The 15478-nt window shown below is 37.2% G+C and overlaps 1 protein-coding gene across 1 annotated transcript in view; it reads left to right on the top strand.

The window, feature by feature from the left end:
• LOC106880038 (uncharacterized) overlaps positions 1–15478 on the top strand; it is a 456507-nt gene that overhangs the window by 175314 nt on the left and 265715 nt on the right. The window contains exons 62-69 of the mRNA XM_014929839.2: positions 1986–2094; positions 3301–3470; positions 5195–5298; positions 7069–7218; positions 9058–9229; positions 11233–11426; positions 13043–13276; positions 14635–14749. Of these exons, the coding sequence (XP_014785325.2) occupies positions 1986–2094; positions 3301–3470; positions 5195–5298; positions 7069–7218; positions 9058–9229; positions 11233–11426; positions 13043–13276; positions 14635–14749 (1248 nt within the window). The remainder of the gene's footprint in view (positions 1–1985; positions 2095–3300; positions 3471–5194; positions 5299–7068; positions 7219–9057; positions 9230–11232; positions 11427–13042; positions 13277–14634; positions 14750–15478) is intronic.

Below are 15478 nucleotides of genomic sequence, written 5' to 3'. Positions count from 1 at the left end.
TATATATATATATATATATATATATATATATATATATATATATATCATCATTGTTTAACATCCGCTTTCCATGCTGGCATGGGTTGGACGGTTTGAGTAAGGACTGGTGAGCTAGAGGCTGCACCAGGCTCAATCTGTTCTAGCAAGGTTTCTTCTGCTGAATGCCCTTCCTAACGCCAACCACTCCCAGGGGGTAGTGAGTGCTTTTATGTACCACCAGCACGAGGGCCAGTCAGGCGGTCCTGGCAACGACCATGCTCACACTCAAAAGGTGTTTTTACATGCTAGCTGCACGGGAGCCAGTGCGGCGGCACTGGCAACGACCACGCTTGAATGTTGTGTTTCACGTGCCACTGGCACATGTGTCGGTAAGCCAATGCTGGCAACGATCATGCTCGAATGATGCTTTTTACGTGTCACTGGCATGGGAGCCAATCTGTGGCACTGACAACTATCACGCTCAGATGTGCTTTTAACGTTCCACTGGCATGTGTGCCAATCAGGCAGTATTGTCATTGGCGACATCAGCGATTTTATGTATACATGTATATATATATATATATATATATTTACATATTAATAGTTATCGCCAAGCCAACATGGCAGTCCAGAAAAATAGGCCGAATCCTGCCATTGATTGTATAAATGTATATATATATATGTGTGTGTGTGTATAAATATATATATATATATGTTTGTGTGTGTGTATATATATATGTGTGTGTGTGTGTACACATACATATGTATGTATAAGGCAAATAAGAAAATGAAGAGGCTAATCAATCGACAAACATCAGCCTGTAAACATTCATTTATTTCTATTTATTAATTAATTACAATCATATAAGTAATCAAAATAAATAAGCAAATAAATAAATGGATAAACAAGTAAAAATATATAAATGAATAAGAATAAATGAATGAAAAAATACTAAACTCTTACAACTGTTTCTACTTTGGGGGTGTCTAACTTGTCAAGATTTATCATACCAGTAATGTACAGAGATTGTACAAAGGTTGAACAAACATTGGACAAGATTTGGACAATAATTGAGTCCCAAAGCTTCATCACAGAGACCATAATGTTAAGAATCTAAAATGTGTGGAAGTAAGATAAAATAATAAAAGAAAATAACAAAATAATAAAAAAATGGTAAGGAATGGCAACAAGGATGTAACTTTCATAACCTGTGAAAATTGCTTCTGGAAGTGACTTTCTTCACCATAAGATGTAATCCCATAACTTATGGATATTACTTTGGAATTGACTTTTTTTTTTTAATTGATTAATGGAGACATTGTGGAGGCGCAATAGCCCAGTGGTTAGGTCAGCAGACTCGCGGTCATAGGATCGTGGTTTCGATTCCCAGACTGGGCATTGTGAGTGTTTATTGAGTGAAAACACCTAAAACTCCACAAGGCTCTTGCAGGGGATGGTGGCGAACCCTGCTGTACTCTTCCACCACAACTTTCTCTTACTTCTTGTTTCTTTTCTGTTGTGCCTGTAATTCAAAGGGTCAGCCTTGTCACGCTGAATATCCCCGAGAACTATGTTAAGGGTACACGTGTCTGTGGAGTGCTCAGCCACTGGCACGTTAATTTCACGAGCAGGCTGTTCCGTTGATCGGATCAACTGGAACCCTCGACGTCATAAGCGACTGAGTGCCAACAACAAAATGGAGACATTACATCATTAGAAAAAAACTGTTTCCATCAGGTAAATACATGAACCACAACATTTAGAAACATTAAAAAATTGACAGCTTATGCACTGCCATGATTCTATGAGCCTTACTAATCATATACATGACCTGAATATCTTTCTGCCTGTACTTCAGTACCCGCGTATGTATTCGTCTACCTTTATTGTGTATGTATTTTAATTTTGACCCGACACAGTGGTTTACCATTTGAATAATCACTTGAATCCTGATCTTTCATATATATATGTTTTTTTTTTTGGTGTTTTTTAAAATTTTTTCTAGGACTGTGTGGAACGTTTGATGGTAATGTCCGAAATGACCTTTATTCACCAAATGGAACTTTATTCAATATAAAGGGTAGAAGACCAGATGCATTTTCTCTCAGCTGGCGGTAAGTATTATTCATTCTCCTCATCATCAAGTAGCATCGTAGTTTGACAGGACCCAATGAGTTGAAGGACGATGTTATACCCAAATGTCTGTTTTTGGTATGGTCTCTGCATCTGAGTGTACTGGGTACTTTTTTCCATGTCACCAGTACTAGTGAAGTTGCTTTATGAATTGCAAGACTAAAGGAGCCACTATAAATAAAAGGGACTTAGAAAAGAGAGAGAGAGGGTGAACTGTTTTTAGCTAAGGTAATGTGAGACAGTGTAAGTTGGTGGTCGGCATCATCATCATCATCATCATTTAACATCCATTTTCTATGCTGGCATGGATTGAACAGTTTGATTGAAAACTGCTAAGTTGAGGAGCTACACTAGGTTGCAAACTGATTTGGCATGGCTTCTATAACTGGATGTCTTTCCTAACAAAACCACTCCAAGAGTGTAATGGTTGCTTTTTATGTACCACCAGCTTGGTTGCCATTGATGTAACACCAGCATCAACCACATGCTCAAACAGTGTTTTTTACACTTTATTTCACGTTGCTGCAGTTCACTCAGTTGTTGAAATGAGTTGCAACATCACAGGTGCCAAGCTGTATCGGCCTTTGCATTTCCCTTGGATAACATCGGTGGCATGGAGAGGGGAGGCTGGTATGCATGGGCAACTGCTGGTTTTCCATGAACAACCTTGCCCGGACTTGTGCCTGGGAGGGTAACTTTCTAGGTGCAATCCCATGGTCAGTCTCATGACCAAAGGGGGTCTCAATATTGGTGCTGTATATTTACTTCTATACTTCTCTAATTCTCTTGAGCTTCAGGCAGTGATGTTGTCATTTCTCTGTAAATAAACCATCCCCTGCTTTTGTTCTTTCAAAGACAAATGACAGGAGAGATCTCTTACTTGGAAAACATTTAAATGTTAGTAACAGGAAGGGCAGGTGTCTACAAAAACTATGCCACTGTGATATGTTCATCTAACCCATGCTAGCAGGAAAAACAGACATAAATACAAATGAGTGAATGACTGAATTGTATTACATTGACCACTGTGTTATCTTTTAGTTACTACAATTACCACCACCACCACCACCTTTACCATAACTACTACTACTACTACTACTACTACTACCATAGCCACAATAATAATGAAAAAAAACCCATCATAACCACCACCACTACTCCAACTATAACAACATTTTATATTACAGTGTTATGAAGAAGAACAGTATCTACCGTGGAATTTGTTCCGATGACCGAGCTATTGTAAAACCCAAGGTTTTCTGTAAGTGTGAGGTTGGCAAGGTCCCAGCACTCTGTGACAATCATTTGGATGCTGTTTATTGTCCAGCAGCAGGAAACACCAAGAAACTCTCAGATGGTATGCATACATATATTTATTTACGCTTTTTAACATTTTTTTTTTGTTATTAATATTTTCAATCATTGGACTGTGACCATGCTTGGGCTCTACCTGTAAAGATATTAGTCAATCATACCAACTCTAGTACTGTTTAGGGCTCCATGTTGATTATCATCCTCCAGTCTACTTCCAGTAAAGTGGTTTCTTTACTACTGTATTTAGTAGCATTTTTGGTTATCTTATACAGAGCAAATGTAAGAAAAAGTAAGATGAACACAACATGCAATTAATATAATTTGTTCCCAATGTATGATTATGGGTTATGGGCATCCTGTGCAGTGGGTGTTCTGGGTGCGATTATTGGGTGCTGAACAACAGTAACCTGTTTGTGAGTGAGTCTTCTACACACACACACACACACATATATATATATATATATATATATATATATATATATTCATATGTACACATTTACTTATATATATATGTACATGTATTAAATGTAAATTGAAAACCGAACGCCACTATCTGGCATATACAGGTGCTTACACTTATCAAGTATTACCTCTAAAACTTACAGTACCTACGTATATGTACATGTATGTATGTTTGTCATTCACCCACTGGAGCTGGTGTATGATGTTCTTAAGATAAGCATTTGCTTTTAAGTTCTCAAGTCTCAGTCCAATTCTTATCGAAAATTAAATGCAGTTAAGTTCATTGCAAAGGACCAGTGTTCCACTACATTTGGAGATAATATAAGTATTGGTGGCACATGTACACATGTGCATATATGTTTATCAGTGTGTGTATACACATATAAGTATTTGTGTGTATGTGTAAAACAGAATAAGAGAATATTCCACGCACACATGCAAAAGAATAAAGTGGAATTGAAGAATCTCTCAAAAGCAAGAATTTTGGCAAGGGTCTGTCTTGGAAACATTGATACTAAAATAGTAGTATCTGTTCAAAATATGGTAGCAGAATACTTTTTTTTTATAATAGCAAGATCTGGGAGAAAGGGGTAGTGTTTCAGGTCTCTGTAGACACTCTAAGACCAGAGACATTGATTCTATTAATGTTCTGTTGGTACCAAAACACCCATGCAGATGCCATGTAAAAAGCATCCAGTACACTCTGTAAAGTGGTTGACTTTAGGAAGGGCATCTGGCCATAGAAACCATGCCAGAATAGACAACTGGAACATGGTGCAGCTCTCTTGCTCACCAACTCCTATCAAACCATCTGACCCATGGGAAATGGATGTTAAATGATGATGATGATGATGATATACATATATACATATATATATGCACACACACACACACACACACACACACACATGTATATACTTGCACACCCACACATGTGTGTATGTGTGAGCGAGTGTTGGCCATAGGAAGAGCACCTGGTAACAGAAAAATCTCCCTCAACAAACGCCTGCAAAAATAATGATGATGATGGTGGTGGTGGAAAAGATGATGTTCTCTATACTATCTAGAATGTAGTTATTTATTTATATTGAAGGGTGTATATATTGCTATATAGTTATTTATATTACATGTAGATATTTGTGTAAATATGATACTTATATATAGACCGTATTTTTGTAGATTGCCTACAATCAGTTATAGCTGAGTTAAGTGGGCTGTAGATATTTTTAGTTTTCTGTATTTATATTCATTTAAAAGGTTTTACTACAAATTAATCTTCCTTGAATTTATTTGAATTATTTACAGGTAAAGACATAACTGAACAGATAGTGAAAAAATTTAGTTTTCTGCCAGCCTGTAAATCTAATATCAAAGAGTCATTTGAATATGATGAGAACTATACACCCAAGGTAAGCTCATAAGCAATCAGCATTTAAATATACATTTATCAGCAATTACAGATTCATCTGTAATTGTCCCCCATTGATTTTGAATAGTTGTTTACATCAAAATGGCATTTTATCTCTTGTCTTCAGGATAGTATCAATAATTCTTTCTACTGGAGGCACAAGAACTCGAATTTGGTGGGAGGGGACTAGTCAATTACATTGACCCCAGTACACAACTGGTACTTAATTTATCGACTCCAAAAGGATGAAAGGCAAAGTCAACCTTGGTGGAATTTGAACTCAGAATGTAGTAGCAGACAAAATACCGCTAAGCATTTCGCCCAGCATGTTAATGATTCTGCTAGAGCACCACCTTCGGATAGTATCAATAGTGCTATATCCACAAGAGTGTTTAAACTCTGCTTTGTCTGTCATTGAAATATTCCTCGGTTTCATTGTAGCCTGGTAATTTACAATGTTAACCTATAACTCTAAATTAGTCATTATTTAGAGCTTGATAAACTGAAAGTTAGTTAATTTTTTTTTACCATCTCAGTACACAGTGTTAGTGATAAGATATGAACCACTGGACTCTTGATTGATAGCTAGAGACTTTAGTGACTCAGCGAGTATGAAGAATCATCATTACTATTATTATTATTATTATTGTTGTTGTTGTTGTTGTTGTTATCATTATTATCATTATCGGGATGGCACCTTTCTCCAGCATCGCCTTTCTGGCACTTGTGCCCGTGAAATGTGTAAGGATTTTTAAGCGAGATCGTTGCCAGTGCCCCTGGACTGGCACTTGTGTGGGTGGCACATAAAATACACCATTTTGAGTGTGGTGGCCGTTGCCAGTACTGCCTGACTGGCCTTCGTGCTGGTGGCACATAAAAGCACCCACTACACTCTCTGAGTGGTTGGCGTTAGGAAGGGCATCCAGCTGTAGAAACTTTGCCAGATCAGATTGGAGCCTGGTGTAGCCATCTGGTTTCACCAGTCCTCAGTCAAATCGTCCAACCCATGCTAGCATGGAAAGCAGACATTAAACGATGATGATGATGATTGTTGTTGTTGTTATTATTATTATCATTATTATTAAGGCAGTGAGCTGGCAGAATCATTAATGTGCCAGGCAAAATGCTTAAAAGTATTTTGTCCATCTCTACATTCTAAGTTGAAATTCCACCAAGATTGGCTTTGCCTTTAATCATTTTGTGGCTAAAAAAATAAGTACGAGCTGAGTGCTGTGGTCAGTGTAATTGACTTTCTCCAACTCCCGAACTTGCTGGCATTGTGCCAAAATTTGAAACCATTATTATCATTATTATTATCACTATCATGTCACTGAAGGTTAGGGTTCTGGATTCCCTTTTACATTTACTGGCTCATGAAATTTGTTAATTTCAAAGAGCCCTCCCTAGCTGTAATTAAATCTCATAGAATAGAAAGAAATTGATATTTCTTTTGTTAGAATATAAAGAACAGATGGCTAGTGGCAGGTGTCAATTATCTTCTGTTATCAAAGAATAAAAGTAGGTAACTTGCTTTAGTTACTATTACCTATTCAAATACTTTTTAAAGATGAACGTTTGTCATCTTTCCAAACAGCAATCCTGTTAATCTGTTGGATTTGTTGTATCAACCATGCTCAATTCCTTTATCTCAAAGAGCCTGACAATGTCATGAATACTGACACTTCTTCCTTGCACCTATTTTTTCTCAATACTAGTCTTTAGTTGTTTTCAACCATTATTTAATAAATTGTTGTATTATAATTGATTGAAGGTGTACGAATGGGAAGCTGGAAGAAAATGGAATCAAGAGAAAGCATTCAAATTCTGTACCCAGCAAATGATTAAAGTCAGAAAGGCATGTGATAATCTACCAGGAGTGAATATAGCTGCAAGTATTGAAAATTGTGTTGGAGACATCAAAGTAAGTAAAAAGTAAAAAATGTAAATAGTCTTATTTTTCAGATTTCAACAGATTTCTCATTCTTTTCTCATCTAAACTGTGTGTAACTCCTGCAGAACCTCACTAAAAACTATTCTCAGTTCTTTCTTTGCCAGATGTTGCTTCCCTAGAATTCCATCTCTGCAAATATCTTTCCTGCAGTTGTTGTTGATTTGCAACAGTTTGTTTGTTGTTGGCTTTCCGTCGCTTACGACGTCGAGGGTTCCAGTTGATCCGATCAACGGAACAGCCTGCTCATGAAATTAACATGCAAGTGGCTGAGCACTCCATAGACACGTGTACCCTTAATGTCGTTCTCAGTGATATTCAGCGTGACACAGAGTGTGACAAGGCTGACCCTTTGAATTACAGACACAACAGAAACAGGAAGTAAGAGTGAGAGAAAGTTGTGGTGGAAGAGTACAGCAGGGTTCGCCACCATCCCTTGCCGGAGCCTCGTGGAGCTTTAGGTGTTTTCGCTCAATAAACACTCACAACGCCCGGTCTGGGAATCAAAACCATGATCCTATGACCGCGAGTCTGCTGCCCTAAGCACTGGGCCATTGCGCCTCCACTTGCAACAGTTTACACAGAACATTAATAGCATCAATGTCTGATCTTAGAGGGCTTTCAGAGACCAAAGACATTGTTCCTTTCTCCCAGATTTAGCTAGTATAAAAATAAAAAATTAATCTACTACCTTATTTTCAACAGTTGCTACTGTTCCAGCATCATTGTTTCCAAAACAGACTCTTGCCAAAATTCTGGCTTTTGAGAAATGCTTCCATTTCCCTTTATTTATTCTTCTGCGTGCGTGCATGTGTGTGTGGGATATTCTGTTATCTTGTTACAAATTTCTGTCATCGAACTGTTACCATACTCAGGCAATGAGATTACTCTTTTACTCTTTTAACCTTAAAGGGTCCCACTGAACAAAAAATATAGGGGTATCTTAAACATCACATTCACAAGAGAATCATTAAATCTTGCGTTAAGTTGTTAGCTTGGATAATAGTTGCTGCTTGCCTGATTCCTACCTTGGAAACCACCACTGCATCTTATATTCATTTATTTATTTAATTAATTTAAGTTTCTATATAATACCAGAAGACCATGACAGACTAGAAAAATGGTATCTAATACCATGTATATATAGTGTCAACTTAGTACATAATGTAAACATTGTCACTATCTTTCCAAATTTTATTGCATTTCATATGAAATTCTTGCTATTCTAAAGTTGTCTTGGTATGTATCTACCATTTCTTGCTGTAAATTTTGGTCTGAAAATTTTGACTTGCATGCCAGAAAACATGGCAAAAAAAGAAGAAAAGCAAAAACAAACAAGAAAATTGCAGCAAAGCTGCATGGTAATGGTGTTAGATGTGGGATTCAGACCATCATGTAACTTGTTTTATTGCTCTCTTCCATTTATGAATTCAGTGTCGACATACACATTGCATGTTCATACTTCTCTTTCTGGTCCTTACTCAAAACTGTTTATAGATCACAACCATCTCATGAACTTACGTTCGTGAGAAGCACTTCATGCTCCAATGGTTGTGAAAAAAACTGCTCAGTCATGTGATCTATTGACACATATGACTTATCAACTTGAGTGGGAATTTATTGAACCCAAATACCACCAGCTATTTGTATCTGATGCTCTACCAGTTCTTCTGTCTACCACTCATTTTATAGCTTATTCAGATCTTTTGGATGTGAGATATTGACGACAGCCTGATGATTGTTTTGATTCTTTCACAGTATTTTGCTGAAATTCCTTTCTCGTCTTTGAAAAGTCCCCTTTATTTCTTGCAGATTACAGATGATTCTAGTTGGGCGCTTGATGCTTTGGACAATGTCATCATGCAGTGTACTCAGTATTATCTTCGAAATGTAACCAAATGGGAAACTGTAGATGGTAACATAACTGCAAAAGAACTTACATTCTGTATCAATGAATGCAGTGGCAACGGGAAGTGTGTTGATGGTAAGTTATGTATAATGCACACACACACATACACATATGCATGTATACCTTTTACTTGTTTCAGTCATTAGACTGTGGCTATACAGGGGCACCACCTTGAAGAATTGACCCCAGGACTTTTTTTTTAAGCCTGGTACTTATTCTATCAGTTACTTTTGTTGAACGATTGAATTACAAAAAGTAATATGAAGACTGTGTATGCTATGTGTGCATAATATATGTATGTGAATGTGTGTGTGTGCATGTTTATTTCTGTGTGTATGTTGGTGTGTATTACGCACCCTGTAACTTAGCAGTTCAGCAAAAGACACAATTAGAATAAGTACTAGGCTTATAAAGACTAAAAAAATCCTTTAAGATGGTGCTCCAGCATGGCTGCAGTCTAATGACTGAAACAAGTAAAAGAATAAAAGATATATATACATTTACAGGGTGCGCTGAATATATTGTCATCTAAATTACACAAAAATGAAAATAACACTGACATCTCATTTTAACAGATATATTTACCAAATTTTCTTTAAAATATCTTGAAATATTAAAGGGTAAATTTATTCAACGAAAGTGCCATTGGCTTCAACCATGGCCCCCAGACGACTTTGGAATCTCCTGCATCTCTTCTGGATGGTCTCCTTGTTTAAGGTGGTGAATGTTGCCATTATACTTGCCTTCAGTTCATCTTTGGTGTTACGAGGAGTTTTGCTGGTCTCTTGCTCAACTGTGCCCCACACATAGTAACCAAGGGGCTTGAAGTGTGGGGAGTTAGGTGGCCAGATGTTAGGGGTGATGTAGTCGCAGAAATTGTCTGACAGCCATGACTGGGTTCTCCTGCTTGTGTGGCATGGTACAGAGCCCTGTTGCCAGACATAGGGACTTCCAGCAGCCACCCTCTTGACCCAGGGCAGCATTATCTCCTCCAGGTACTTGATGTAGGCCTCTGTGTTGAGTTTGAGGCCGTGTGGGAAGATGAATGGAGGCATAACATCGCCATCACTAGTGATCACTCCAAACACCATGATAATTCTTTTTTAAAAACCTTTTTACCTATAATCCTAAATTTCATAAATATCATTACTATGTTTGTGTATTCATATATTCATACGTCCATATATATTTATTATATTTTTATACGTATTTTTAATATATCAATATATGTTTTTGGGACAATTTTTTAGGTTAATTAAATCTATATACACATGTGTTAATTGTAGTTTACCTGATTTGAACTTTCTCCATTCCATTTAGTATATATATATATATATATATATATATATATATATAACTTGCTTACCAACCACATGATCCCGGGTTCAGTCCCACTACGTGGCATCTTGGGCAAGTGTCTTCTACTATAGCCTCGGGCCGACCAAAGCCTTGTGAATGGATTTGGTAGATGGAAACTGAAAGAAGCCTGTTGTATATATGTATATGTCTGTGTGTGTGTGTGTGTGTGTGTGTTTGTATGTCTGTGTTTGTCCTCCCAACATCGCTTGACAACCGATGCTGGTGTGTTTATGTCCCCGTAACTTAGCGGTTTGGCAAAAGAGACCAATAGAATAAGTACTAGGCTTCCAAAGAATAAGTCCTGGGGTCGATTTGCTCGACTAAAGGTGGTGCTCCAGCATGGCCACAGTCAAAAGACTGAAACAAGTAAATGAGTAAAAGAGTAAATATATATATATATATATATACATATATATTAGATAACAAATCAAGAAGATATCTCATGGAACAATTGTTTTAACATGATACATCTTGTAATCACCCAAAGTGACACATCTACACCGACTGACACTCCTAAAGCAGTTGTTAAGTATCCCACCCATGAGGGATTTATTCTAGATGGGTCAAAACAATGTGATTAATAAACATTCTTGTATTCTACCTTTTGTTTCTCTCATTAATCAAAGATAGATAGATGGACAGACAGATTGGTATGCATGGTTTGTATGTATATGCTTATTCACACACACACTCATAAGTATATTTCTTCAATGTTCTAGGCATTTGCAAATGTGATAATACCTTCACTGGACCAGACTGTTCAATATCAACAAATGAAGCTCCCAAACTACAGGACATCATACCACAACGTACAGATCTGGCAAAAATTTCATCGGTTAATATTTCCATTGTCATTACTGGAGGTCCGTTTTATATGCCAAATGTCTACTATTGTTATTTCAAAGAAGCTGAAGTGAGTATTATTTTCTTCAATTTGAAATATTGCAGTTATTAGAATATAAATCAGTGTTTTATACTAACTCATATTCATAGAGATGATGGTTCAATTAGTTCTTGGAGACTGACATATATTGGCAATCAAGTTTTGCTGGTTAACTTACTCAATTACACTCATCATCATCATCATCGTTTAACGTCCGCTTTCCATGCTAGCGTGGGTTGGACGATTTGACTGAGGACTGGTGAAACCAGATTGCTACACCACGCTCCAATCTGATTTGGCAGAGTTTCTACAGCTGGATGCCCTTCCTAACGCCAACCACTCTGAAAGTGTAGTGGGTGCTTTTACGGCACGAAGGTCAGTCAGGCAGTACTGGCAATGGCCATGCTCAAATGGTGTATTTTATGTGCCACCCGCACAAGAGCCAGTCCAGGAGCACTGGCAACGATCTCTGACATATATTGGCAATCAAGTTTTGCTGGTTAACTTACTCAACCAAACTCATATATGAAACTTGATATTCCAGTCAAGTTTATTTTCCCAGTAAATTTTACTTTACTCTCTGTATAGAACCACACCATCAAAAAATGCTCACTTCTTTAAAGTGTTTTTAACTTAGAGCCTCATTTGAACATTTATATTCTGACAAGAAATCATTGCAAATTGCTAACAACAATATTAAAGACTGATAAAGCCCTATCCTGACTCATATAGAATCATATAGACTCATATAGACTCATATAGACTCCTCGGGCTGGTTTCCTGGTTTCTGTAATTTATATTTTCCCCTAGATGGATGCCAGTCTATTTAGAAGAGTGTCATTTTTGCCAGTGAAGTTGACTGGAACAACATGAAATGAAGTATTTTGCTCACAGACACAATGCATTGCCTGGTCCCGGAACTGAAACCACAATCTTATGGTCATGCAAGCAACACCCTAACCACTGCAACCAGATTTATTTGAATTTATAGACATCTCAGATTAATTTTATAAAAATTTCTCCCATCAAGTTGTCATTGTGAAAACTCTTGCAGTTATGTCTGATTGCTTAATTGTACTTGTTCTGAAAAGGTTCCATGGTTGCATGGAAACCAATCTATGCAGTCCATTATTAGAATCGGGACCTGAATGTAATAAAAAAAAAACAAAAAAAAATGACCAATATGACTGGACATTTGGCTTTCAGATTTAGAATTAAAGCACTTTCATGTGGCCTTTATTTGAAGTTCACACTTCATGCTAAATAAACAGTAATTAAATAATCCAGTTCACCATTAGTTTCTTTCTTGATTTTGTTTACATCATTTACTATTACACACCAACAACAGACACATACACAAACACACAAACAAACAAACCAACATGAGCTTACACAATTATCACACACGCCCCACACATACAACAACTTGCTTTGGTCAACCTAAGCATATAGCAGAAGACACATGTCAGAGATTCTGTACAGTGAAAACAAACTCAGAACTTAGAACTTAGAAGGTAAACTTGTTTACCACAAAACCATTATTTGTATTAAAGCAGTCTTAAAATTAATATGTAATCTATTTCTTTGACCACCACCACTCACTGAAGTGGATTCATATGTTTGTTTATTTTGTTCTTTTGTTTCAGCTGCAATTCCCAGGAAAAACTTACACCAATGAAACTGACAAACAAAAATTTACAAGATCTCAGGCAATTTTCATCAGCTTTGAACAGATTGAATGTATTTTACCAACAGCAGATTCTTATTTCATATTTATTTCGTCTGAATCCTCCAACCTTCAGTCACATATCTGGTTTCATCAAGTATTCAGTTCTGACTGTTTCCAATGTCGTCCTGGGAAGATTTGTACTTTAATGCAAGTAAGTAGTTTCTGAAGACGATAGCTTGCTTTTAGCTGATCTGCCTTTCTTGCTTTTTTTATCCCTATATTTTAAGGTAGTAAGGTAGGACTTGACAGGAGTTTAGCTGCTATTTTTAGCAATGTAGTAGCGACCACATAAAGACTTCTTCACTAGTTCAAGATATTCAATTTTTATGATATAAGTTCTGTGTGAAAATCCTACCAGTATCAACCTGAGAAAGGCAAAATTGACCACACATAACAGGACCTGAGTGAATGGAATCAAATACTACTAGGTATTTGTGTTGAAGGCGCTGAATATAAGATCCCCTTCCTCCATATACACACATATATGCACACAGACCCTCACATATCCAAAGGAATTCCACAAAAGTTCACACATATTGCTCTGGTCAAATCAATGCCATGATAAAATACACTTTCCCTGTACTCCACACAGTGGGATCAAACCTTGAACTATATGGTTCTGAATTAAATATCTTAGCAACACAGCCATGCCAAGAAAATATAAGGAAATATTAACATATGACATTATACCAGGAACATCTCAGTTTCAGAATAGGTATACTGAGTCTCTTCATATTATCAAGTGTGGACAAAATGGGTGGGTGACAGAAAGAGCATCAAACCATAATAAATCTGCCCAACCTTTTAGTTACTGTTCTAAGGTTGCATGCCCTTCCTGATGCCAACTATTACTTGTTTACAAGCAAGGTACTTTCCTCCATATCTATACAAATCAAACTGCCAAGCAACCATTTTTTTTTTTGTCCATATATGACAAACAATTTCATTACTGCAAAGACAGCTAGAAACACACACACACACACACAAACACACACACACACATGCACACGCACACACACACACACACACACACACACACACACACACACACACACACACACACACACACACGCGTAGGTTGAATCTCTCTTAGTGTAGTCAATAAGCATTTCCCTCAAAGACATATTTACAGCAAAATGTTTAAATAGACATACTTTGAGTCTCTTGTGTTTGGTTATGTACATAACATAAAGAAAATATTAGTGTGTATTTATGTGCATGTGCATTTTTGTGTCTGTGTTTGTCCCCCACCATCGCTTGACCATCGATGTTGGTGTGTTTATGTCCACATAACTTAGCAGTTCAGCAAAAGAAACCAACAGAATAAGTAGGATTTAGAAAAAAAAAAGGCGTGGGGTTGATTTATTCGACTAAAAAATCCATTAAGGTGATGATCCAGCATGGCTGAAATCAAATGACTGAAACAAAAGAATAAAAGAATATAAAACTAGACTTTCCTGAGATTAATGACTTTCTCAATTCCATCTGTTTGTTTCATTCTTTTCCTAGGAGAAGTTCTGTTATATTGAGGGAGAATGCTACACTCTTGGTACTAAAAAAGAGGGAGACGTAAATCTTGTATGCGATTCCAGCAAAAATATTACAATGTGGACAGATATCCGAGGTGAGTAATTCTGATGTATTTAAAGGATTTTTGGGAACATTCCAAGTTATCTTTATGGTTAATTTATTAATATATGTAATATTATATTTAAATACATTATTAATATATGTAAATGAGGTTGTTGTTTAGCCACAAATCATCTCTGATTCAGCATTCATGTGACCAAGGCCTCTGTTGCCTTCTTCTCCTCCTGAGAGAGATGTGTGTTATAACAATGTACGAACAATTTCTGTCCTCCCTTAGTCTTAACAGATCCTCTGTTTCATGTTGTGTCTTTTTATCAGTTGCATAAATGTTGTTGACTGGTCATTTCTTCTGTTAGGGTAACATCTAAAATGGTTGTTGCTCAGCATTATAGCAATGGCCAGAAAAGCATAAGCTGTACTGAGCAATGTTAGTGGAGATGAGTGGAATCATCATCATCATCATCATCATCGTTTAACGTCCGCTTTCTATGCTAGCATGGGTTGGACGATTTGACTGAGGACTGGTGAAACCAGATGGCTACACCAGGCTCCAATCTGATTTGGCAGAGTTTCTACAGCTGGATGCCCTTCCTAACGCCAACCATTCTGAGAGTGTAGTGGGTGCTTTTATGTGCCACCGGCACGAAGGCCAGTCAGGCAGTACTGGCAACGGCTACACTCAAAATGGTGTATTTTATGTGCCACCTGCACAAGAGCCAGTCCAGCGGCACTGGCAACGATCTCACTCGAAAGTCCTTACACA

Source organism: Octopus bimaculoides, chromosome 22, assembly GCF_001194135.2.
Source record: "Octopus bimaculoides isolate UCB-OBI-ISO-001 chromosome 22, ASM119413v2, whole genome shotgun sequence".
Lineage (NCBI taxonomy): Eukaryota > Metazoa > Mollusca > Cephalopoda > Octopoda > Octopodidae > Octopus > Octopus bimaculoides.
Note: the sequence above shows the minus strand (reverse complement) of the source record. Positions and strands in the feature narration are given on the sequence as shown.